This window comes from Tupaia chinensis, unplaced genomic scaffold (genome assembly GCF_000334495.1).
Source record: "Tupaia chinensis unplaced genomic scaffold, TupChi_1.0 Scaffold000383_1, whole genome shotgun sequence".
Taxonomy (NCBI): Eukaryota; Metazoa; Chordata; class Mammalia; order Scandentia; family Tupaiidae; genus Tupaia; species Tupaia belangeri.
In genome coordinates, this window is record NW_006159885.1 from 1,348,035 (window position 1) to 1,372,866 (window position 24,832).

Genomic DNA, 24,832 nt, shown 5'->3' on the forward strand with positions numbered 1-24,832 from the left:
AAAAAAAAAAAAAAAAGAAGAAGAAGAAAGAAAGAAAGCCACCAGGTCTGGGAATCAAACCCAGACTTCGGTTCAGGACTCAAACCACAGTCAGCCATGTGGGAGAGTCCAATCACATACCCATTATGCCATCTGCTGGCCCCAAGGGATCTAGCCCTCTTTAACTACTGTACTACCAGCTGGCCCACCTAGGTTTCCTTTTCCTTTTCTTTCTTAAAAACATTTTTTTAAGGGTACATTCACTCTCGGGGGAAAGAGAGAGAGAGAGAGAGAGAGAGAGAGAAGGAAAGTAAGAAAGCACCCGATGAGGGGTGACCATATTGCAATTCTTTAACTTCCATCCTCTTGGGATTGTGGGCATGTGCATATATGTATCTGGCATATTTTTCTAGCTTTTGGATCCAGCACTTGAATTTACAGTCAGCATGTGGGATCTAGCCTTAATCAGTGTATCACCTGCCTGGCCCCAGGTTTCTTTCTCTTTTTTTTGAGAGAGAGATTTTTGCTATAGGGCAAGTGTGCTGGATGGAGAGACAGAAAGTGAGAAGTCACTCCCTCCCCCCAGGGGGAGCATGGCCATGCTGCAATCCCTTCTCCATTGTCCTCTCAGGATTTTGGGTATGCACACATGCGCCCGGCATGAGTTTCAAGCCACCAGGTCTGGAACTCGAACCACAATCGACCACATAGGAGTGCAGTGCCTTAACCATTACACCACTTGCTGGTCCTAGGTTTCAGTTTTTTATTCTGAAAGTTTTACTACTTTTTTGACTTTTTCATTTGTTTAACAAATATTTGAGAACCTGCTGTGTGCCATTATCATTCTTTGCACTAGGAGTACAACAGTGAACAAGACAAAAATCTCTGCCATTGTGAAGCCTACATTCTAGTGAGGAAAGGCAGATAATAAATAAGATAAATTACTAAAATGTATAGCATGTTAGATGGGAGTAAGTGATTTGGAGAAAATAGGAGAGGAGATGGGGAGTGGGTACTACGGCTTTAGGAAGGTCTTACTAAAAACTTTAAAGTCTTACTATCAGCACCTTACTGAGATGTTGATACTTGAACGAAGACCTGAAGGAGTTGAGGAAGGAGCACGCTATTTACACATCTAGAGGAAGAGAATTCCAAAGAGTAAGTGCAAAGGCTTGGAATGTTGGAGGAATTGCAAGGAGCTTGAATCAGAGAATGGGAAGAGGGGAAGAAAGAAATGGGAGAAGATATTGAAGAAGTGAGAGGATGATGTGAATAGATTGTGTAGGCTCTGGTGGCTCTGGTTCAGGGCTTTAGTAAAGAATGCAAACCACCAGAGGTTTTAAGCAGAGAAGTAAATTTATCTTAATTTTTAAGAGAATCCCCCCAACTACTGTATTGAGAATGCATTGGAGAGAGGCAAGAGTGGAAGTAAGGAGACCAATTAAGAGGCTCTACTATTGCAGGAATCCAGGCACTAGTAATAGCAACCCAACCAGGGTGGTGGTAGAGATTATGAAAAGTGGTTGAATCTGAAGGTAGATTTGCTGATGGATTAGATATGAAGTATTAGAGAGAGAGTTAAAGCTGACTCCAACAATTGTGGGCCCAAACAATTGACTACAGAAATTTAATGAGCTAGAGAAGACCAAGAAAAGAGCAGGTTTTGACATGTAAAGTTTAAAATGAAGTCCAGTAGGCAGTTGGACATACTATACAAATCCCAGGTCTGAGCTAGAGATAGGAATTTGGAAGTTGTCAGCATCTAGTTAGTATTTGAAGCCATGAAACTGGATGAGATCACCAAGGCATAAAAGTAAATAAGGAAGAGAAAATTTGTGCAAGAATCAAACACGTTATTGTTAAGAAGTTAGAGGAGTCATTAGCAGAGACCAAGAGGGACCAGACAGTAAAGTAGAAGAAGTTCTGGAAGTAAAATAAAAAATGTTTTGAAAAACGATCAGTTGTCAGGTGTTACTGAGAGAACAATTAAGAAGAAAACTGAGACTTGATGATTGCACTTGACAATAATCTTCTTGATGAGAATAGTTTTAGTTCGATTTGGCTGGTGTAGGCTACTCATAGCATATGTCCTTCTCTTGGAAATTTAAACTCCGTGGATTCAGGAGAATCTACAAGACTGTCTATTTTTTTTGGAGAGGTTTTTGCTATAGGGCGCGTGCGCTCACCAGACAGAGACAGAGAGATAGAAAGCGAGAAATCACCCCTCAGGGGGGATGGCCACGCCGCAATCTCTTCTCCATTCTCCTCTCGGGATCTTGGGCATGCATGCACACGTACCCGGCATGTTTAAGCCAACAGGTCTGGGACACAAACCGCATTCGACTACGTGGTAGTCCAGTGACATAGCCATTATGCTAATTGCTGGTCCCAAGACTGTCTATTGATCAAAAAAGATAGCAAGAGAACAATAGAGAGGTAAGACGTTAGTGAGAAACAGATATGGCTTATTACCTGTTGGTAATGACATGTATAGTATTCTCAACTGGATTGGTCCGAGAAGTATTTCATGATGAGTAAAGTCTTTTTACAAGCAAAATGAGAGCAGGAATCCAGGCACTAGTAATAGCAACCCAACCAGGGTGGTGGTAGAGATTATGAAAAGTGGTTGAATCTGAAGGTAGATTTGCTGATGGATTAGATATGAAGTATTAGAGAGAGAGTTAAAGCTGACTCCAACAATTGTGGGCCCAAACAATTGACTACAGAAATTTAATGAGCTAGAGAAGACCAAGAAAAGAGCAGGTTTTGACATGTAAAGTTTAAAATGAAGTCCAGTAGGCAGTTGGACATACTATACAAATCCCAGGTCTGAGCTAGAGATAGGAATTTGGAAGTTGTCAGCATCTAGTTAGTATTTGAAGCCATGAAACTGGATGAGATCACCAAGGCATAAAAGTAAATAAGGAAGAGAAAATTTGTGCAAGAATCAAACACGTTATTGTTAAGAAGTTAGAGGAGTCATTAGCAGAGACCAAGAGGGACCAGACAGTAAAGTAGAAGAAGTTCTGGAAGTAAAATAAAAAATGTTTTGAAAAACGATCAGTTGTCAGGTGTTACTGAGAGAACAATTAAGAAGAAAACTGAGACTTGATGATTGCACTTGACAATAATCTTCTTGATGAGAATAGTTTTAGTTCGATTTGGCTGGTGTAGGCTACTCATAGCATATGTCCTTCTCTTGGAAATTTAAACTCCGTGGGTTCAGGAGAATCTACAAGACTGTCTATTTTTTTTGGAGAGGTTTTTGCTATAGGGCGCGTGCGCTCACCAGACAGAGACAGAGAGATAGAAAGCGAGAAATCACCCCTCAGGGGGGATGGCCACGCCGCAATCTCTTCTCCATTCTCCTCTCGGGATCTTGGGCATGCACGCACACGTACCCGGCATGTTTAAGCCAACAGGTCTGGGACACAAACCGCATTCGACTACGTGGTAGTCCAGTGACATAGCCATTATGCTAATTGCTGGTCCCAAGACTGTCTATTGATCAAAAAAGATAGCAAGAGAACAATAGAGAGGTAAGACGTTAGTGAGAAACAGATATGGCTTATTACCTGTTGGTAATGACATGTATAGTATTCTCAACTGGATTGGTCCGAGAAGTATTTCATGATGAGTAAAGTCTTTTTACAAGCAAAATGAGAAACAGTAATTGACTGTTTTAAAAAAATAATTAGAATAATAATAATGATTGGAAAAAACATAGAAAAGATATTGAATGATGAAGTGGGGAGATTAATGTCTCTGTATTGACTGACATGCATGGCATTTCCTTTTGAAAAAGCAATGTAATACACTATAAAATTATATGTAACCCAATGTAATATAAAGAAGATTATGACGATAATAATTTTAAAAAAAAGGCTGTCTATTAATCAGAAAATTATTTAACAGATATTTATTGATTATCCCATCTTCTTTTGTTTGTTGTACATGTTAAGGATTTAAAAACGGTGTCCTGTACTCAAGATGGATATGCAAGTACAGTAGTCCTCACTTATGCGCAGGGACGAGTACATTCCAAGACCTCTAGCAGATGCCTGAAATAGCAGATAGGTCGAATTCTGTGTGTACTGTGTTTTCCTATACACACATACCTCCGATGAAATTTAATCTATAAATTAGGCAAAGTAAAAGATTGACAGCAATAAATAATAATCAAATGGTACAGTCGTAACTGTATACTGAAATAAAAGATATGTGAATGTGGGCTTGGACTCTGTCAGAACTTCTTCCTGTGCTTATTTGCTCACTTGTTTTTGGACTGTGGTTGACCATGGGTAACTGAAACCTGGGAAAGTGCAGCTGCAGTAGGGAGGGCTGCTGTGTGCCACGTAAAGATTTATGCATTTGTAGGAGGATATGTGTCCTTAGGAATGCTTGTTACATGAAATGATGATAGCCTTTTTTCCTCTGCACTTTCTTTCTCTCTCTCTCTTTTTCTTTTTCCTTTTTTTTTTTTTTTTTTTCTTTTTTCTTTTTTTTTTTTTTTTTAATATTAGAGGATATCTACACTTGAGAGAGCGAAAGCACCCCCTGGTGGGGCGTGGTCATGTCACAATCTTTTTTTCTCTATTCCTCCTTACAATGAGGATTTGCATGTATGCAAGCCTGGTGTGGTTTTTCAAGTTACTAGGGTTCGAAACTGTGGTCAGTCATGTGGAATCCAGTTTCCTTAACAGGCCAGACTAGAAATAGTAACGTGTTTTTTTTTTTTTTTTTTTTTTTAAGTTTTGCTATAGGGTGCGTGTACTTCTCTGAAGCTAGGCAGAGAAAGAGTGGGAGAGTGAGATATTATACCCCCATGGGGATGGCCATGCCACAATCCTCTCTCTTCCATTCTCATCTCAGGATTTCGGGCACACACATTCATATGCCCAGCGTGTTTTTGAAATTGCTGAGTCTGAGACTCGAACCACATAGTCAGCCATGTGCGACTCAGCTGCCTTAACCTCCACGCCATTTGTTGACCTGTAATATCCTAATAAATAATTTTGTCATATTTTTTCTTCTACCCTCCCCCCCCCCAGTTGCATGCACTCATCCCAGAGACATAGAGAGGCAGAGAGAGAGAGAGAAAGGGAGAAATCTCTCTCCCAATGGGGAGTGTGGTCATACTGCAATCGCCTCTCCTCCATCTTTCCGTTTTGTCAAGATTTTGGGCACACACGCACATATAGCTGGCTGTTTTTCAAACTCCTGAGGCCAGGATTCAAACCATGCAGTTTGCTATGTGAGATCTAGCTCCCTTAAACACCAGACCTCTGGCTGGCCCTGTAGTTCTTTTTTTAAAAATAGATTATTACACACACACACACATTATCATAGGGTGTGTATGTGCACTCGCCAGAGAGAGAGAAAGTGAGAAATTACCCCTTGGGGAGTGACCATGTTGCAATCCCTTCTCCATTCTCCTCTTGGTTATGTTGGGTATGCACACACACACGCCCATTTTTAGAAATAATTATTTAATTTATTTGATTTTCCAGTTTGATCAGAGAAAGACAGAGAGAGAAGAAAAATGAAAAACCAGGCTAGTAGGTCTGGAACTTGAACCGTGGTCAGCCATATGGGAGTCCAGTGCCTTTTAACCACCATGCTATCTGCTGGCCCCCTAGTATGGTTTTTCAAGTTGCTGAGTCTGGGACTCGAACCATGATCAGCCATGTGGGAGAGACCAGTGTCTTAACTTCTATGCCACCTACTTTCCCCTACAGTTCAGTTCATTTTCCTAAAGAAACTAAAAAGCAACCTAAGTTCATGATTCTGAGATTTTTATTAGTTTATTTTATTATATTATTATTATTTTTTGGACAGGTTTTTGCTATAGGGTGCATGCGCTCGCCAGAAAGACAGAGAGACACAGAGAGACAGAAAGCCAGAAATCACCCCCGGAGGGGGGGATGGCCACGCCGCAATCCCTTCTTCATTCTCCTCTTGGGATCTTGGGCACGCACGCACACACGACCGGCGTGAGTTGAAGCCACTGGGTCCGGAACTTGAACCGTGGTCATCTACATGGGAGTTCAGTGACATAGCCATTATGCTAACTGCTGGTCCCATGATTCTGAGATTTTTAAAAAGTAGTAAATATGTCATTGTAACCTAGCTGTGATGGCACAATAGTAGCACAACACTGTGCAATGCTGGAAGCCACATGGAATATAGGGGTTTAGTATCCAGGTTAGCTTGTACACACTGGGCACACCATGCATGCTCATTATCCTGACTAGCTGGGATGGCTGGGAAGGGGGATCATGACGTGACACCCTGTCGAGAGTGCTTCTCTGTCTTTTTCTCTCTCTTGCTCCTTCTCTGTCTCTCTCTCTCTCTCATGAAAGAAGGAAACTTTAAAAAAAAATGCACCTGGGCTGGCTCTGTGGTTTGATTATTAAGAGAATTGGATCCCACATGGCCAACCAGTTTGGGAAAAAACGCTGGGTGCGAGTGCATGTGTGCCCAAAATCCCTGGAAGAGAACCGAGAAAGGGAATTGTGGTATGTCCCTCCCCCTGGAGTGCGATTTCTTACTTTCCCTCTCTCTGTGTCTCTGTCTAGCAAGAACATGTGCCCTATAGCAAAAAACAAAACAAAACAACCCCCCCCCTCCAAAAAACCACACTGGGTGCATGTGCATATGTGCCCAAAATATGGACTCAATAGAGAAATGGAGGAGAAGGGATTGTGGGATGACCACTTCCCATTGAGGGATCCTTTTTCCCTGCTGTCTCTGTTGGCAAGTGCACATGCCCTTGGCAATAATGAAAAACAAAACAAAATACCTAATTTTGATTCTTAATACCAAGAAACACAAGAGTTAAAAATATAAAAGATTTTATTTCTCTAATGAAATGTATTTTTTTTCTTTATTAGAAATTCATTGAATTTGAAGATTCTCAAGAACAGGAAAAGAAGGACTTACAGACCAGAGTGGAATCATTAGAATCTCAAACAAGACAACTTGAACTTAAAGCAAAAAACTATGCTGACCAGAGTAAGTAAAATACCTTATGAGCCCACATTGAAGAGTGGGCTCAGATACTGCACTGCGTCATCCTGACATTTGACTAGACTTTCATATATAAGGTTGGAATTGGCACCCCAGACTCAACAGTGAGACCTGGGAGGCAGGATTAGTTCTTTTTGTTGGCATTTTAACATACCCAAGTATGCAGAAATGACCAAGTTAAAGATACCTATATGACTCAGTTCTTTAAGTTAGCTTTCAGCCTTTGTTTGTAGTCAACATTATGCTATATCCATTATACAGGTATGTGTGTGTGAGGATCAGTTCTTTTCATTTACATACACATACACAATGTGTATGATCACATACACAAAGTTTTATTGTTTCTGTATTGCTTTGAAATTTTTAAATGTAAATTGAGATATTCTACCTTTGAAGTATATGTAAAAAAATATATATTACTGAGTTACCTTTTTTGTTCCTTTCAAATGGAGGGCATTTAGGGGAAAAGCACTTCATTTTTCAGGACTATTTCATTTTTAATTAGTTCCATATATTTTATTTTTAAAAATATTGATAGTTACTTCAAAAAGGGATGATTTTTCCCTTTTTGGCTAATGAAAAGAGACCTAATTAGAAAATTATAAAAAGAAATGCTAAGAAACTTCATGGCCTATGTTCATGTCTGATGTAGGTAGGCAGAGCGCTCTCTGCTTTTCTTTCCCAGCCTTGTAAACTTTCAGAATATAGGGAACAGAAGATGGCCAGGCAGTTACCCTGTTCATATCACTTGGTAAAGCTGCATAGTGACACTTTCTATTCCTGATGTATATAGCCTTTACCACCAGGCTTGGAGGATGTGGGAGTACTGACCACCCACTCCAGAACTCTGGAAAGACCTCTAGAACTAAATCAGAATTACCGAGAATATGGAGTTCAAGCATCCTAGAATAAAAAGAGGACTCCCACGGCTATTAAACAGATGTCATAGAAGAAAGTCAGTGGATATTTGATGACAGAAGCCAACTTGAGTGAGATAAAGACAGGTGTCATTTATGTCTTTGTATTTTCAAACTTGTAGATACCTGGAGTTATGTATACTTCCTTCATTAATATTGAATACACTGAATGACTTCTGTGATTCTGAAATTTGAGGTCTTAGAGAGCTGTATGGATTTCACAAGTGATGTACTAACAAATTTATTACTGGAGTCGCATTATAATCAGTACCACTTACCTGGAGAAACGATCTTGAAGCAATTGCAAGGTTTTGGTACATTACAAGAACTTAGTATTCTCTATTCAAAGGGGATGAAAATTTAGCTGTAAAAGATAATTTAATTCTAACTTGATTGTGCTTTCCTATCAAGAATTACATAGTATTGTAATAGTATTTTACCAAACAGTAAAGGCATAATCGACAGAACCAATCTAACTTTATTGTTTTACATATCAATTGTTCTCACTGATTTCTGAAAAATACCCAGTTTTTGGTGAGAATATTCTCTTTTGATATGGAAAGGAATTCCTTTGTCAAAATCCTTTTGTGCATTAAATAACCTGCTTCTATGGTAAGAGATATTAGATCAAGAATTACCTTAAACTTGAAATTGCATTTTTCATATCAAAATACTGGGACCAGCATTGCAGATGGCGTAAAGGCTACGTTGCTGAACTCCCATGTAGTCAACCGTGGTTCGAGTCCTGGACCCAGTGGCTTAAACTCACGCCAGGTGCATGTGCGTATGTGCGCAAGATCCTAAGAAGAGAGTGGAGGAGAAGGGATTGTGGCATGGCCATCCCCTGTGGGACGTGATTTCTCGCTTTCTGTCTCTCTCTGTCTTTCTGGTGAGCACATGTGCCCTATAGCAAAAACCTCTTAAAAAAAACTCAAAATACTTTAAAATATCTCTCTCACATTCAAAGGATTTACTGCTTTTTCTTTCATTCTTCCTTTTAAAGATGTATTTATTTTTAAATTTTATTTAGTAGTATTCTTCAATTTTGACCAGAGACAGACAGACAGAAAGGTCAAGTGAGAAAGCAAGCTGCCAGGCCCGGGACTTGAAGCAGAGTCTACCATGTGGGAGTCCAGTGCCTCAATTACCATGCCACCTACAACTAAACAGAATGAATCACTAATTCTTTTACATAAACATTAACTTTAAAATTAAAAACATTGTTTCCTGTTTTTTTTCTGGTAAATGTAGACAAAGTGTAGTAGTTTCCTAATTAAGGGAAGCGATCCTAATTTAGAAGACTGTATGAGTGTCTCAAAATTTGTCTTTTTCAGTGTCCCAAATCTGTTATCTAGTCCAGTGAGTCTCATCCAGCTTCTTTAGAATTGTCATATTCTGTGATATCCATCCTCTCATTTTACTCTTTAAAAGTGCTGTTTATCACGTTTTCTCACTTTAATTTAGACATTACAAATTAGATATCATTTAAAAATAATAGATAATACTATAGGGATGGGAGGAGGAAATGCTTCACCAACTATTGGAAATACTCGAGCTTAATTCGATTTGGAAAGCTAATTTTTGTCATTAATATAATGTCATCCTAAGAATATCTCCCCTGGGAATCAGCTATCTCTCTTTGAAATAAATCTTGATGGCTAAATAACAATTAAAGAACTTAAAACTATGATTAGTCAAAATTGACCACCTCTGGGCGGGCTCCATTGTACAGTGGTAATGCACTACTCAAGAGAAGCCAGATTCCACATGCTAACTGTAGTTCAGATCCCAAGCCTACCTGGCATACACACAAATGCCTAAGACCTGATGGGCTGGAAGAGTGAAGGAGGGGGATTGCAGTATACCAGACCCTGTGGAGGATCGTTGTCTCCCTCTCTCATTGTCATATGTACATGTGAGCACACACATACACACACTCTATCATGAATAAAGAAAACAGTGACCATTCAGATGCACAAAGTTGATAACACTAAAAATTTCTTGATCCATGAACTAAGGCTATAATGAATCATCTTTCATTAATGCTTTGGAACTTTTTTCCTGCTCTTGTTTTTGACACCTCAAGGTCTTTTTTTTTTTTATGTAAATGTTTCTCTCTCTCTCTTTTTCCTGTTTTCTTCTTTTCTTATTCTTAACTGGTATAATATGAAATCTAAGCATACATCAAACTTATTCCCTAGTTGTTGTTGTTGTTTTTTTTTTTTTAACTTACCAGAAGTTGTGTGTGCTCACTAGAGACACAGAGGGAGAAAGGGAATGTGAGAAAATACCCCCCATGAGGATGATCATGTCACAGTCTCTTCTCTTTTATCTCTCTCTCCTTTTAGGATTTTGGGCCTGCGTGCACATGCATCCAGCATGTTTTTCAAGCTACCAGCTCCAGTACTTGAATTACATAGGCAGCCATGTTGGATCCAGTCACCTTAGCCATCATGCCACCAACTGGCCCTCTAGCTTTTATTTTACCATGTATTTTTAAAAAGGAATTATTTATTTATTTAATTCCACTTATTATTATTTTTTAATTTGACCAGACAGAGAGAGAGAGAGAAAGGGAGAGTAAGAAAGCAAGCCTCTAGGTCTGAGATTTGAACTGTGGTTGGCCATGTGGGAATCCAATGCCTTTAACCACCATGCCATTTGCCGGCCCCTATTTTACCATATTTAAATATCCCCTTCCCAATTTATTTTTGTGCAAATATGACTCTTTTTTTTTTTTTTTTTTTTTTTATTCCCCCAGCCTTCCTTCCTTCACTTTTCATATGAATCAAATCCCTTATTATTTAAAAGTTTATTTATTTATTTCTTCTATTAGGAAGAAAGAGAAATAGACACAGCAGCCCCAATAGATTCTTGGTCTTTATTTATATATTTACTTTTTAAAGATTTTTTTTGCCATAGAATGTATGTGCTCACTGAAGAGAGAAAGTGAGAAATCACCCTCCAGGGGAGATGACCATGCCACAATCCCTTCTCCCCCATTCTCCTCCTGGGATTTTGGGCTTGTATATGCACGTGCCTGGCATAATTTTCAAGCCGCCAGGTCTGGGAATTGAACTGCAGTCAGCCATGTGGGAATCCAGAGCTCTAACCATTATGCCACCTGCTGGTCCCACCCAATAGGTTTTTGACTTTGTGACCTATCTTCTACCTTTAGCCGGCCCCAGATTGTGGGCATGTGCATATCTTATGTGCTCAGAAGTTCCGTACTTGAAACATGAACCTTTCCATGTGGGATTGTCTTGGAGAGCATTGTTACTCCTTCACCACCATCTGGCACCCAAGCCCCTTATTTTATCTTTGTGTTATCACTGTTCTATAGTATTGGAAAACTAGGCCTGGGAATAAGCGCCTTTAAAAGATAAAATCAAATAGATGTATATCAGAGTATATTAAGTCCCCCCCTTTTTTTACAATAGAAAACATTTTTTGTGCTATTTAATCTTCTTAACTCTAGTTTTTTATTTATAGAAAATAATGATTTTTGTTAAAGTGACTGTTACCCAGCATCTGATCTAAAATAAGCACTTATTGAGGGCTATAAAAATTACTGTAGGTGGTAAATATAGTAGGGAGGCTTGAGGAATTTTCTGTTCAGTGCGATCTTTTGGTAGTGCTGTGTAATAACTGTACCTGGCCCAATTTCCACGTTTATGCATTTGTACAATGTGTTAGAGTCTTGAACTTTGTAAGTCTGAGTATGTCAATTCTTATTGATGTGTTTTTGGGCAAGTACACCCCTCCCTTTTTTTGAAATGAGAATAATTTAAATTCCTTTGTTTTTTTTTTTCTTTTTTTTTTTTTTTTTTTTTTTTTGGCTATAGGGCGCATGCACTTGCCAGAAAGACAGAGCCAGAGAGATAGAAAGCGAGAAATCACCCCACAGGGGGGATGGCCATGCCATAATCCCTTCTCCTCCAGTATCCTCTTGGGATCTTGGGCACGCACGCACACATGCTCGATGTGAGTTTAAGCCGCCGGTTTGGGGACTTGAACCGCGGTCAATTACATGGGAGTCCAGCAACATAGCCATTACACTAACTGCTGGTCCCATGATAATTCCTGATACACAAATAATCATTGTACATCTTTGTGGGGGTATAGTATGGTTTTTTCTTTTTTAAAAATTTATTATTTTTATTACTTTTTAAATTTGCTATAGGGGACATGTGCTCACCAGAGAGAGACAGAGTGAGAGAAAGAGAGAAAGTGAGAAAGCAAGTCAGTAGATACGGAATTTGAACTGCAGTCAGCCATGTGAGGATCCAGCACCTCAACCCGCAGCCACCACGCCCCCTGCTGATCCCTAGTATGGTTTTTCAAAGCATGCATTTAAGGAGTAATAATTAAATCAAGGATGTAGATAGTCATTGTCTTGAACAGTAAACATTATATAATGTTGTACATATTCAATAATATTTCTTTTTTTAAAAAAATTATTATTTTGGGAACCAGCAGTTAGCGTAATGGCTATGTCGCTGGACTCCCACGTAGCTGACCGCGGTTCGCGTCTCGGACCCGGTGGCTTAAATCTCACGCCGGGCGCGTGTGCGTGCGTGCCCAAGATCCCGAGAGGAGAATGGAGGAGAAGGGATTGCGGCGTGACCATCCCCCCTGGGGGGTGATTTCTCGCTTTCTGTCTCTATGTCTCTCTCTGTCTGTCTGGCGAGCGCACGCGCCCTATAGCGGAAACCTCTCAAAAAAAAAATTATTATTTTATTTAACTTTGTTTATTTATTTATTTAAATTTGACCAGAGAAGGACAAAAGTGTGAGAGAGGGGGAAAGTGAGAAAGCAAGCTACCAGGTCCCTAATTAAAACTGCAGTTGACTATGTGGGAGTCCAGTGCACTTAACCACCACACCACTTGCTAGCCCCCACTTATTTATTTTTAATTTGATGAGGCGGGGGGGGGGGCAGGGGAGAAAGTAAGCAAGTAAGCTGCCAGGTCCAGAACTCCAACTGTAGTTGACCATGTGGGAGTCCAGCACTCTTAACCACCCCACCACCTGCCAGCCCCACATTCAGTAGTATTTCTACTAAGTAAATACTGAGATGTCAGCAACCTGTTTACTTTGCTGTGACATACAGCTCCATAACCCTTGTTTATGTGCACTCTTGTGTCTTGCTCATTTTCTTCTGAATTCTGAAACCCCCATGTTGCATCCTCCCCTGGCATATATCCTTTTTTAAAAAGAAGCCACAATAAAATTCTAAGTTCTGCTCTAAAGACCACTTCCTATGTTAAAAGGGGAAATTTTGGTTGCAGTTGTTTGCTTTTTGAGAAGCCAGAAAAAGAAAAAAAAAAGGGAGGGGGGTAACCAAATTAAAGGACACACTTTATAGTATTTGATAGTATGGAATTTATTAGTTTCTAGTATGATTTTGAATCTATAAAAAATTTGTTACAATTTTTTTGTCATGTTTGATCTTGGAGATTTTTGGTTGCTATCTTTTCAAAACTTGAACTAATAAAACAAGTATTTTTGGTTGTATGTAGCGTTTTTCAAAATGCTATTATGTATTACTCTTTACCTGGGAGTAACACTTCATGGTATTTAACGTCTTGGCAACCTTAAGGAAGAATGATATGGAAAAAGGAAGCTGTGAATTGAGAAAGGCCTGTTGGTACTTTTGACTATTTAAGGAGTTGCTAATAAACTTTGTTATTCATGATGTGGGAGTAACTGATCCTTTGTCACAAGATTTTTTTTTATATTCATGGTTTCTGTCATATGTTGAGCATTTCTATCTTGTCAGCCAATTACTACCTTAAATGAGTCAAGTAAGTATAGACTTTTTTTTAAAAGAATTATTTTTATTTAAACTTATTTATTTTAATTTGACTGGAGTGGGACACAGAGAGAGAGAAAGCGAGAAAGCAGGCTGCCATGTCTGGGACTTGAACTGTGGTCAGCCATGTGGGAATATGGTACAGAAGAATGTGAATGGTCCTTGGAGTCAAAGAAACCTGTTCTGTGAGGGAGAGGGGTTCAGTTATGCATATGGCCTTCTAGTCTTTTTCCATATGTGTCATGTTTTTATATCACTGCAATCAGAAAGAGAGAGAGAGAGAGAGTGTGCGTGTGTGTGTGTATAATTCTGTATCTTTTCCTAATATTATTGTAAATATTTTTCTTGTTGTTATGTGATGTTTAATTTTTTAATAAATGTCTATATACATCTACCATCCAGAGGCTATGCTATCTGTTAACAATTTTTGGTTTTCCTCGGGAACTATGCTTCCTTCTCCTCTAAGGAGAATTATTTAGTTACCATTTCATTTTTCACCTTGGCTACTCTGAAATTCACGACACACTTTGAAGTGCATTTCTAAGAGTTATGTTGGCCCTTACCTTGTTGGCATATTTAAATTTTTTTCCTTTGATCGAGATTTCATAAATATATAATGAATATATTATATGTTCTTATAAGCTGTCTCAGATCCTTTGTGCAATGAAGGAATGAATCAGAATGTAAATGAACTTTAAACAGCTTTTCTATTGGTTGGTTGGATATTATTTTCTACTATAGTGAACATTGTAGTAAATGTTTTTTCACACCTACAGTTTTTCCCCTTTTGATAATTTCGTTAGAATATATTTAAGGAAGTAGGTCAAATAATATGAACATTTTAGTGTTTCTTGATCTGTAATAGTGTTTTATTTTTTTTATGTGAACAGAATTGGAGAAATAAAGTTTAGAAGCAAATTCCATTTTGACTATCATAACTTACGAATTAGAGCAATTATTTACAACATGTTAATATCCAGTGCTGATAGAGTACCACTTGTTATTTGGGAAACCTATTGCTCTCATGCTCCTTGGGTTTATAATAAATTGCTTTTCCCTTAGACACAGAGCTCTTGTCTTTTGTGAAGATGGAAGGATTTAGATAGCAGTGACTTTTAGTTACTTAAATACTTTTCTCTGCCCTTTCTTCCTTTGAACGAAAGTCTATTTTTAAAAACTTAAATGAAAAAATTTGACAACTGGAGACGTGTTAGAATTTTTTTTAAAGAATTATTTATTTTTTAATTTAACTTTATTATTTTCCAGTTTGATCAGAGAGAGACAGAGAAAGAGAGAGAGAGGGAAAGGGAGAAAGCAAGCCACCAGGTCCAGGACTCAAACCGTGGCCAGCCATGTGGGAGTCCAGTGCCTTTAACCACCATGCCACCTGCTAGCCCCCGACGTGTTAGAATTTTGTAGTCCAACTTTTCACCCTCCACAAAACATTCATTTGCTTTTTAAATTTGGTGTCAAGATCTTAGTCTGGTAAAAACCTTAAAACCTTCACTTTGAAACATTGTTATTAGAAGGGAAATACTTCTTATTTTTTGGTCATTAAGAGTAAGCATTCTGCTAAATGGAAGTTATTGGGAGGTAGTATAATCATAAACATTTTTAAAAGTTTATTTCTTGAAAGAGAGAGACAGACAACTACCTTCAGTAGGGTCTTTTTTTTTTTTTGAAGAGGTTTTCACTATAGGGCGCGTGCGCTCTCCAGACAGAGAGAAACAGAGAGACAGAAAGCGAGAAATCACCCCCCAGGGGGGATGGTCACGCTGCAATCCCTTCTCTTCCATTCTCCTCTCGGGATCTTGGGCACGCACGCACACGCGCCCGGCGTGAGTTTTAAGACACCGGGTCCGGGACACGAACCACAGCCGACTACGTGGGAGTCCAGTGACATAGCCATTATGCTAACTGCTGGTTCCCAGTAGGGTCTTATGTCACAGCCCTAGCCACAACCTTTCCAGCCATTCAGGACCACAGGTGTGCCAGCTTGTGCTTGTTGACCCAGGGATAGAACCTGATCTTCCATGTGGTTTTTCCAGCATTGCAGACCTCTGCACTGTTGTGGCTAGGTCATGTATATTTTATTTAAAGAAATAAATGAATTAAAATAGATCTTCAAGGCAAGGTCTTTAATAATGTGATTGATAAATTGAATATTTTCATAACACAGAAGAAAAATGAACCATTTTAAAGTTACCAGGTATAGTTGGATATAAAAGTTAGTATTTGAGAGGGCCCAAATACTTTGTCACTCTTTTTCAAATCTCTTAACACAAAAGTACCTTCAGCTTCATTAGTCCCTTTGCTGTGTTTTGTGATTGTCAATGAATGTTAATTTACTGAAAAAGTTGAGTAATACTATGGTATGTCACTTTGTTGTTCTTTTTCCTAATTGCCAAAGGATGTATTTGCAAGCCAGAGAGATATAGAGATGAGAGAGAGAGAGAGGGAGAAAGCGCCCCTAATGGGACATGTTCATGCAGCAATCCCTTCTCCTCCCTTTCTCTTCTCTGTTGGGATTTTGGACGTGTACATGCAAGTGCTCAGTGTGTTTTCCAAACTGCAGAGGCTAAGATTTGAACCAAGCAGTTGGCGATGTGGGATCCGGCTTATTTAACTACTAGGCCGTGGGACCAGCTCTTGTCTCCTGATCTGAAAAAAAAGAAAAGATATTGAAGTTAGTTATGTGGAAAGTTACTTTTAGTCCACTTAACTTGAATCTGGTCCTTTGTAATATTAAAAATATCTATATATTTTAAAAGCTTTATTTAAGGCCTTTTTCTCTTTTTAGAGCATATGTATGAGAAGGAAAGCAGAAAATTAGACAGATAATTTATGCAAATATCAACAGCTTATTACTTCTGTTTCATTAGGTAATATTATGTTGTCTTCATTTATTTATGTTTTATTATCTGTATTTGGGCTTTTTTATTTTTGTAGTATAGTGTTGTGTTGTGTGAACCTTCAAGTTTGTGATTAATATCTAGAACTAAGGATATCAGAAAATTAATTTTATGAGTTAAGGCATTTCTGGTGATTTGGTTTAGGGAACAAGAGAGAAAAAATGAATGAATTGATTACTCCTTCTGACATAAAAAGATGGGTAAGGAAGATACCAAGCAGTTTTAATGTAATTTTGGAAGATTAAATTAGGGAAAAGGAATTTGTTGGTTTTGTTTTGGACATGAGGAGGTATATCTTGGCCATGAGACTGACATACAGAAAAATGTGCTGAGTTGAAGCATAGATTCTCCCTACATAGAGACTAGGTAGGAGAGTAGTCGACTTCTGTTGTGCATGGCTTGGGTAGCATCTTTAAGACAGCGATGATGCCAGATCTCTGAAAATCCTTTCTACTGAGATTCTTTGAAGTTACTCTACTCTGGTTCATGAGAGCTTTAAAATCATTTCACATTATGCCATTGATTAAAAACATATGGTATCCGTCTGAAAATCTTTTGAAGCTTAGAGACATGTTGAAGGGTTAGTTGGCATAGGAGAGGCTTTTGTATACTCTTTGGATGTGGTTGTCTGAGATTTTTTGCTCTTAAGTCAGCATTTGATTCTTGTTTACCTGTTGGGACTTTTGATGCTAAATCATTCAAGGAGAAGTTTCTGAAAGACGAATGTCAAACATCGGTCTTCAGGCCCAGTAATAGTTAGATTATCTGCCTTCCATGAGCTCTAAGAACTGATGATTCCTTTTGAGAAGGCAAATAATGAGTTGGATATGGCGTTCTAGCAGGTCTGTTTCTCTTTCTTCCCCCCGTAGGCCTATCAGCAGTCTGATGGGGCAGAAGACAACAGAGATGGAAGGTGTTCCAAACTTGGCAAAGGCCATCAATCTAAGGAGGTAAGCTCTGATTTTGAGCCGGTAGAGCAGGTAGCTCTTCCTGCCTTAATCATATCCTCTTGCTCTTTGGAAAGAGGGATAGAAAGAAAGAGCATTAAAAACGAAACTGAAATATCTCCACTAGCTATTAAAAGGGGGGCATTTTGGACTAGTCTTTTGAGTGTTCTTTTTTCTTGCCCCCTCCTCCTTATTTCTTTTTAGAGACAATTATCAATTTGTTTTTTTCCTGCCCAGAAAATTAGCAGATGAAAAATGTCAGAGGAGTTACTTGTTGTTTTGGGATAGGTAGGATGAACAGAATCTTGTTTATTTACAGATAACCTCATGTTGTAGCTAGTTTTGATGAGTGCAATAATGTTTTAGGATTTTTTCTGAGATTGTTTTGAAGTTTGGGTTCACATGGGAATTAAACAAGAAATGATCTTTTAATACACTTCACCTCTATTGCAATAATTTAGGCGTAGGTCAACTTTATGGTGCCTTGAGGCTGTCAGAGATGTCTCCAGGCCGTGTCCAGATGGGCTTTTGTTTCTTACACTCCCCTAACCTTCAACTTGTCTTTTCCCTTTAACTGGTTCCTTAGTGGCATTCAGAACTTTTAAGAGACAGTTCTTCCTATATTAAAAGGTTCTTCTCCAAAGTGTTTATACCATCTCATGTGACTTAGGCCTCCAGTAAACTGAGTTCATTGGATATGTTGTTGCACTGAGGGACTGTAAATCATTTTGGAAAAGAGGGAAAAGTTCTGAATTTGTAATATATGATGATCTTAGTATATAACCTTAGTATATAACCTCAATGTATGTATATCTAATACTCGTTCAGACTATTGTATGTTCAGTTTACGATCACATCATATGATCTTCGTACTATATGATTTGTATTATATCTACCTAAATGCATACTACTATTTAGAGTCATAATGTAGGCAATGAAAACACAAATACAGAAAGTCACAAACAGTTTCTGTCCAGGTACTTGCTGTAGGTGCTAGAGAGAAGAGGATAATTGTCAGAAGAGAATAACAAAGACATAAACTATTCTGGGAACATAATGGGGTGACATTCTTTTGATGATTTAGAATGTCTTTTAGGAGGACTTCAGTGCATGTTGACAAGCTAATATAAGGCTAACTCTAGTTGCTGTAGCAAACAAGCCTTGAAAATTACATATAATGACTCAAAATGTAAAGTATAAACAGCATATGTTTTGATAAGTAGGTGGCATCTTTGAAGACATAGATAATTTTCAATTTATAGCTTCCAAGTTCATCACACTTTACTTGCATTAAGTTGGAGGGAATGGGACAGGGAAATCGAGGATTATGTGGAAGATTTTTATTGGATCAGGCCTAGTAGTCAAACAGATCACTTGTAACCCTACTTCATTGGCTGTAACGTAACCAGAAGCTAAGTGCATGGGCTGGGATATATAGTCTAGGTATGTGTCCAAGAAAAAGAAAGAGCTGCTTTGATTAATGTCTGACCAGTCTTTGCCTCAGTTTAACAGCCTTTGGAGGCGGTATGTGATTTTGCTCAAGTGTTGAGGCAAGGGGGTGAGTGTACCTAAGCTTAGAAACCATCTGTGTATTCCTTCCACTGTGAATTATCTGAAGAAGAGAAGAAGAGAATTTTTTTTTTGGAAAGTTTTTTGCTATAGGGTGCGTGAACTCTCCAGAAGGACAGAGAGACAGAGGGACGAAAGCAAGAGATCACCCCCTAGGGAGGATGGCCATGCCGCAGTCCCTTCTCCTCCATTCTCCTCTTGGGATCTTAGGCATGCACGCACATGCACCTGGTGTGAGTTTAAGCCACCGGGCCTGGAGCTCAAACTGTGGTCGATTATGTGGGAGTCCAGTGATGTAGCTATTATACCATCCTTTGGTCCCAAGAAGGGAATATTTTAATGAAAGTATGCTTTTTATGATTTGTGCTCATACACTGTGATTTTTTTTTTTTAAAGAGAAAGAGCTTTTTGCTGTAGGGCATGTGTGCTCGCTGGCGAGAGAGAGACAGACAAAAAGCGAGAAATCACCTCCCAGGGGGATGGCCACACTGCAATCCCTTCTTCATTCTCTTCTCAGGATCCTCGGCACACATGCACATATGCTTGCTGTGAGTTTTAAGCTGCCAGCTCCAGGACTCAAATGGTGGTTGACTACATGGGAGTCCAGCAATGTAACCATTATGCCATCTGCTGGTCCCATATAATCTGATTTTTAAAACATTGCCAGAGGGCACATATGCTCACCACAGAGAAATAGGAGGCAGGCACCCCCCAATGGGGCCTGATAATGTTGCCCTTCACTTTTATTTCTTTGTACTGTTGAGATATTGGGCACACACATGTCTGGCATGTTTTCAAGCTGCAGGGGCAGGAATCAAACCATGGTTTGATTGGGATTTGGCTCTTTTAACCACTAGGCTGCGTGACTACCCCACATATAATCTGTTTTTTTGTTGTTTGTTTTATAAATTTACTATAGGGTACATGCCCGTAGTAGAGGGAGAGAGGGAGGGACACACACACACACACACACACCTAATCTATCTCCCCTCCCCCAGGGGAGGTGGCCACTCCACAAGCCTTTCTTCAGTCTCCTCTCAGGACTTGGGGCACACATCCACATGTACCTGGTGTGATTTTCAGGTTACCGGTACCTGGACTCAAACCGTGCTGTCAGCTGTGTGGGATCTAGCCGCTGTAACCTGCAGGCCATCTGCTGCCCCTATAATGTTATTTAAAATAACTTCAGGCTTCCTTTGCATCAATCTTAACATCACTTTAAAACTCTTTGCTTTGGGGTACAGCAAGTGGAGTGGTTTTTTTTTTTTTGGAGAGATTTTCACTGTAGGGCGCGTGCGCTCGCCAGACAGACAGAGAGAGACATAGAGACAGAAAGCGAGAAATCACCCCCCAGGGGGGATGGTCACGCCGCAATCCCTTCTCCTCCATTCTCCTCTCGGGATCTTGGGCACGCATGCACACGTGCCCGGCGTGAGTTTTAAGCCACCGGGTCCGGGACACGAACCGCGGTCGACTACGTGGGAGTCCAGCGACATAGCCATTACGCTAACTGCTGGTTCCCAGCAAGTGGAGTGGTTTTTAAGAGCGATGGACTCCCATATGGCCAACTGTGGTTCAAGTCCTGGACCTGGCAGCTTGCTTTCTCACTTTTCTCTCTCTCTCTCTCTTTGTTCCTCTCTGGTCAAATTTAAGTCAATCAATAAATAAAGCTAAATAAAATAATCCTAAAAAAAATCGGGACCAGCAGTTAGCGTAATGGCTATGTCGCTGGACTCCCACGTAGTCGACCGCGGTTCGTGTCCCGGACCCGGTGGCTTAAAACTCACGCCGGGCACGTGTGCATGCGTGCCCAAGATCCCGAGAGGAGAATGGAGGAGAAGGGATTGCGGCGTGGCCATCCCCCCTGGGCGGTGATTTCTGGCTTTCTGTCTCTCTCTGTCTTTTTAGTGAGGGCACACGCTGTATAGCAAAAAAAAAAAAAAAAACTCTTAAAAAAAATCAAAAACTTTTTGCCGCAGGAGCTGGCAGGTGCCATGGTGGTTAAAGGTGTTGGATTTCCATATAGCCAATTGTGGTTCTAGTCCCAGACTCAGCAGCTTGATTTCTCACTTTCTCTTTCTCTCTCTAGTCAAATTAAAATAATAATAATAATAAAGTTAAATGAAAAATTATTAAGAAACACTTTTTGCTGCATATACATTAATATATTCAATGTTCACTACATGTTGGAATTTTCTTTTTGTTCTCTTCTCATTTGACTTCCTTTTTCTTTAAAACCTAATTTGTTATTAAATTAAGATATAATTTTCTCTTCTGTTAAAGGATAGGGTTTGAATGATCCTATTTAAAATAGAAATCTAATTCACATATCATAAGATTCACCACTTTAGAATGTACAGTCTAGTGGCATTTTAGTATATTCATAAGGTTGTAAAACCACTGCTAATTCTATAACATTTTCATTATCCAAAAAGAAACTCCATACTTGTTAGCACTTACTCTGCTTATGCTTTCCCCTGACAACCACCAATCTACTGTCTGTATGTATTTGTGTATTCTAGACATTTCGTATGTTTATGTACTTATGCTTTATACGCTTTCACTATGCTTTATGCTCCTTTTTTTTTTTTCTTCTTTTTTGGAGAGGTTTTTGCTATATATAGGCTTGTGCGCTCACCAGACAGAGAGAGACAGAGAGACAGAAAGTGAGAAATCACCCCCCAGGGGGGATGACCATGCTGCAATCCCTTCTCCATTCTCCTCTTGGGATCTTGGGCACGCACACACACGTGCCCGGCGTGAGTTTAAGCCACCGGTTCTGGGACTGGAACCACGGCCAACCACATAGCCATTATGCTAACTGCTGGTCCCCTATATGCTCTTTTTGACTGGTTTCTTTCACTTAGCATAAATCTCATACATGTTTTGCATGTGTCAATATTAGATCCTATTTTTGGACTGAAAAGTATTCTGTTAAATGAATATAGCACATTTTGTGACCACCTTCTCCCAATCCTATTTTTTTTTTAGGAATTATTTTTTATTTAACTTTATTTGTTTATTTATTTACTTTAATTTGACTAGAGAGGGAAGGGGGGAGGGAAGAAGGGAGGGAGGGAGGGAGGGAGAGAGAGAGAGAGGGGGGAAGAGAGAGAGGAAGAGAAAGTGAGGAAGCAAGCCACTGGGTCCAGAACTCAAACCATGGTCAGCCATGTGGGAGTCCAGTGCCCTTAACCACCATGCCACCTGCCGGCCCCCAGTCCTATTTTTAATTGCCTACATGTCTTGTTTATCTCAGAGCTAGAAAAATAAAAATCAAAACTTTAATCTAGCTATCCGAAAATGTGTAATATATAGTTTTGCAGTTGAGTTTAATGAACAACGACTTTGGGGAGATATTCCTTTAATTTTTCCCTTGGCATCTTTACTTGTTTAATTCCTATTTTATAAATGGTAAAGTAGACAATGTTTGAAAATCACCCCCAAGTCTTCCAGCCAGCCATTATAATAGTGTATATGTGTGCACCCAACGTGTTTCATCTTGACCTGGGATCTAAACCCTGGTCCTCTAAGTAGCTTCAGCATTGCAGAGCGGTGTTCTCCTATCTGTGCTATCACGGCCGGGTTGCCTATCAGTGGTAGGCAATGTGTTATTAGTCTTTTTGTTTTGATTTGTATAGTTATTGTCATAGACATATCTGAATATAACTATACAAAATGACAAACCTTTTGTTCAATTTTAATGGGATAGAGGAATAGCGTAGGGCCACAAGTAAGTAAACTGAGAGGAAAAGGCTATAATCTACCTTTGTACTAGAGCAGAAGGATGGATGTTGATATACTTTTTTTTTTTTTTTGAGAAGTTTTTGCTATAGGGCGCGTGCGCTCGCCAGACAGACAGAGAGAGACAGAGAGACAGAAAGCAGGAAATCACCCCCTGGGGGGGTGGCCACGCCACAATCCCTTCTCCTCCATTCTCCTCTCGGGATCTTGGGCACGCACGCACACACGCCTGGCGTGAGTTTATGCCACCAGGTCCAGGACTCGAACCGCGGTCAACTACGTGGGAGTCCAGTGACATAGCCATTACGCTAACTGCTGGTCCCGATATACTTATGCTTGAAGAACTGATGATCATTTCTAAAGATTTAAATCTAACTTAGGTGGACATTTTAACCACAAAATTCTCTGCTTTTATTTTATATGATGCACAATTCATTATTTTGCATGTTATTAAATAGTGTAACAGGCAAAATATGTAAGAAGGTAAAACAGAGCTTGATTTAAGTATATTTGTGATTTATTTTACATCAGAAACAGTGAGAATGAGTGGCTCTGTGGCGCAGTGGTAATTTATCACTCAAAGAGAGACTGGATCCCACATGGCAGTGCCCGGTCAGCCTGAAACTGTGCCAGTACACATGCAGGTGCCTAAGATCTCACAGACTGGAGGATTGTGCCATATCTGGATCCTGTGGGGAGTACTTCTGTCTTGGATGCTCTTGTGCACTGGCACACACTATATTGTGAATACAGGAAAAGTAATGAAAAACTGGACATCACTAGTTAGTTTATGTTTCTAGATTGCAGTACTTGAAAGCATCTTAAAATACCACTTTTTCTGGATTAAGAGAATTAACTTTTGTACTTAGAAGAGATGGCGAATGATTTTTGTTTTTTTAATTGCCAGAGGGCTAGTGTTGGGGAAAAGTACCCGCAATGGGGTGTGGCTCTACAGCAATCCTGTTTCCATTTCTCCATTCTGTAGGGATTTGGGATATTATTATTTTTAAATTTGACTGGAGAGAGACACAGAGTGAGAGAGAAGGAAAGTGAGAAAGTAAGGGGCCGGGTCTGGGACTCGAACCATGGTCAACCATGTGGGAGTCCAGCACCTCAAGCACCACACCAGCTGCCAGCCCCAATACTAAGTCTTAAAGCTTTTCTTTTAAAAACTTTTTTCCCCAGAAGGTGTGTTGGCTTGCTGGGGAAAGTAAGAAAGCAACCCCTATATGAGATGATCATGCCACAATGCCTTCTCCATCTCTCTTTCCTTTTTGGATTTTGAGCATTCATGTACACATGTCTCTTGTGTTTTTCAAACCTCTGAGTCTGGGACTCAAAACTGTGCACTTGGCCTGTGGGATCCAGCCACCTTCACTACCACATCACCAGCTGACTCAAAACTTTTAGCTCTTATGAAAATAAAAGATACATATAAACTGTGATGATCCATTTAGTAGAATATCATTTAGCTGTAAATATAAATGAACTGTCTAGTTGAAAGCATCTTAAAATACCACTTTTTCTGGATTAAGAGAATTAACTTTTGTACTTAGAAGAGATGGCGAATGATTTTTGTTTTTTTAATTGCCAGAGGGCTAGTGTTGGGGAAAAGTACCCGCAATGGGGTGTGGCTCTACAGCAATCCTGTTTCCATTTCTCCATTCTGTAGGGATTTGGGATATTATTATTTTTAAATTTGACTGGAGAGAGACACAGAGTGAGAGAGAAGGAAAGTGAGAAAGTAAGGGGCCGGGTCTGGGACTCGAACCATGGTCAACCATGTGGGAGTCCAGCACCTCAAGCACCACACCAGCTGCCAGCCCCAATACTAAGTCTTAAAGCTTTTCTTTTAAAAACTTTTTTCCCCAGAAGGTGTGTTGGCTTGCTGGGGAAAGTAAGAAAGCAACCCCTATATGAG

The 24,832-nt window shown here is 39.5% G+C and overlaps 1 protein-coding gene across 7 annotated transcripts in view; it reads left to right on the top strand.

Annotated features, from left to right (window-relative positions):
- Positions 1-24,832, top strand: part of SPAG9 (sperm associated antigen 9) — a gene marked incomplete at its 5' end in the record, with an annotated part of 180,165 nt that overhangs the window by 43,833 nt on the left and 111,500 nt on the right. For all 7 annotated transcript variants that reach the window (XM_014589813.2, XM_014589815.2, XM_014589818.2 and 4 more), the window contains 1 exon segment: positions 6,873-6,993. In XM_014589813.2, coding sequence (XP_014445299.1) covers positions 6,873-6,993 — 121 coding nt within the window.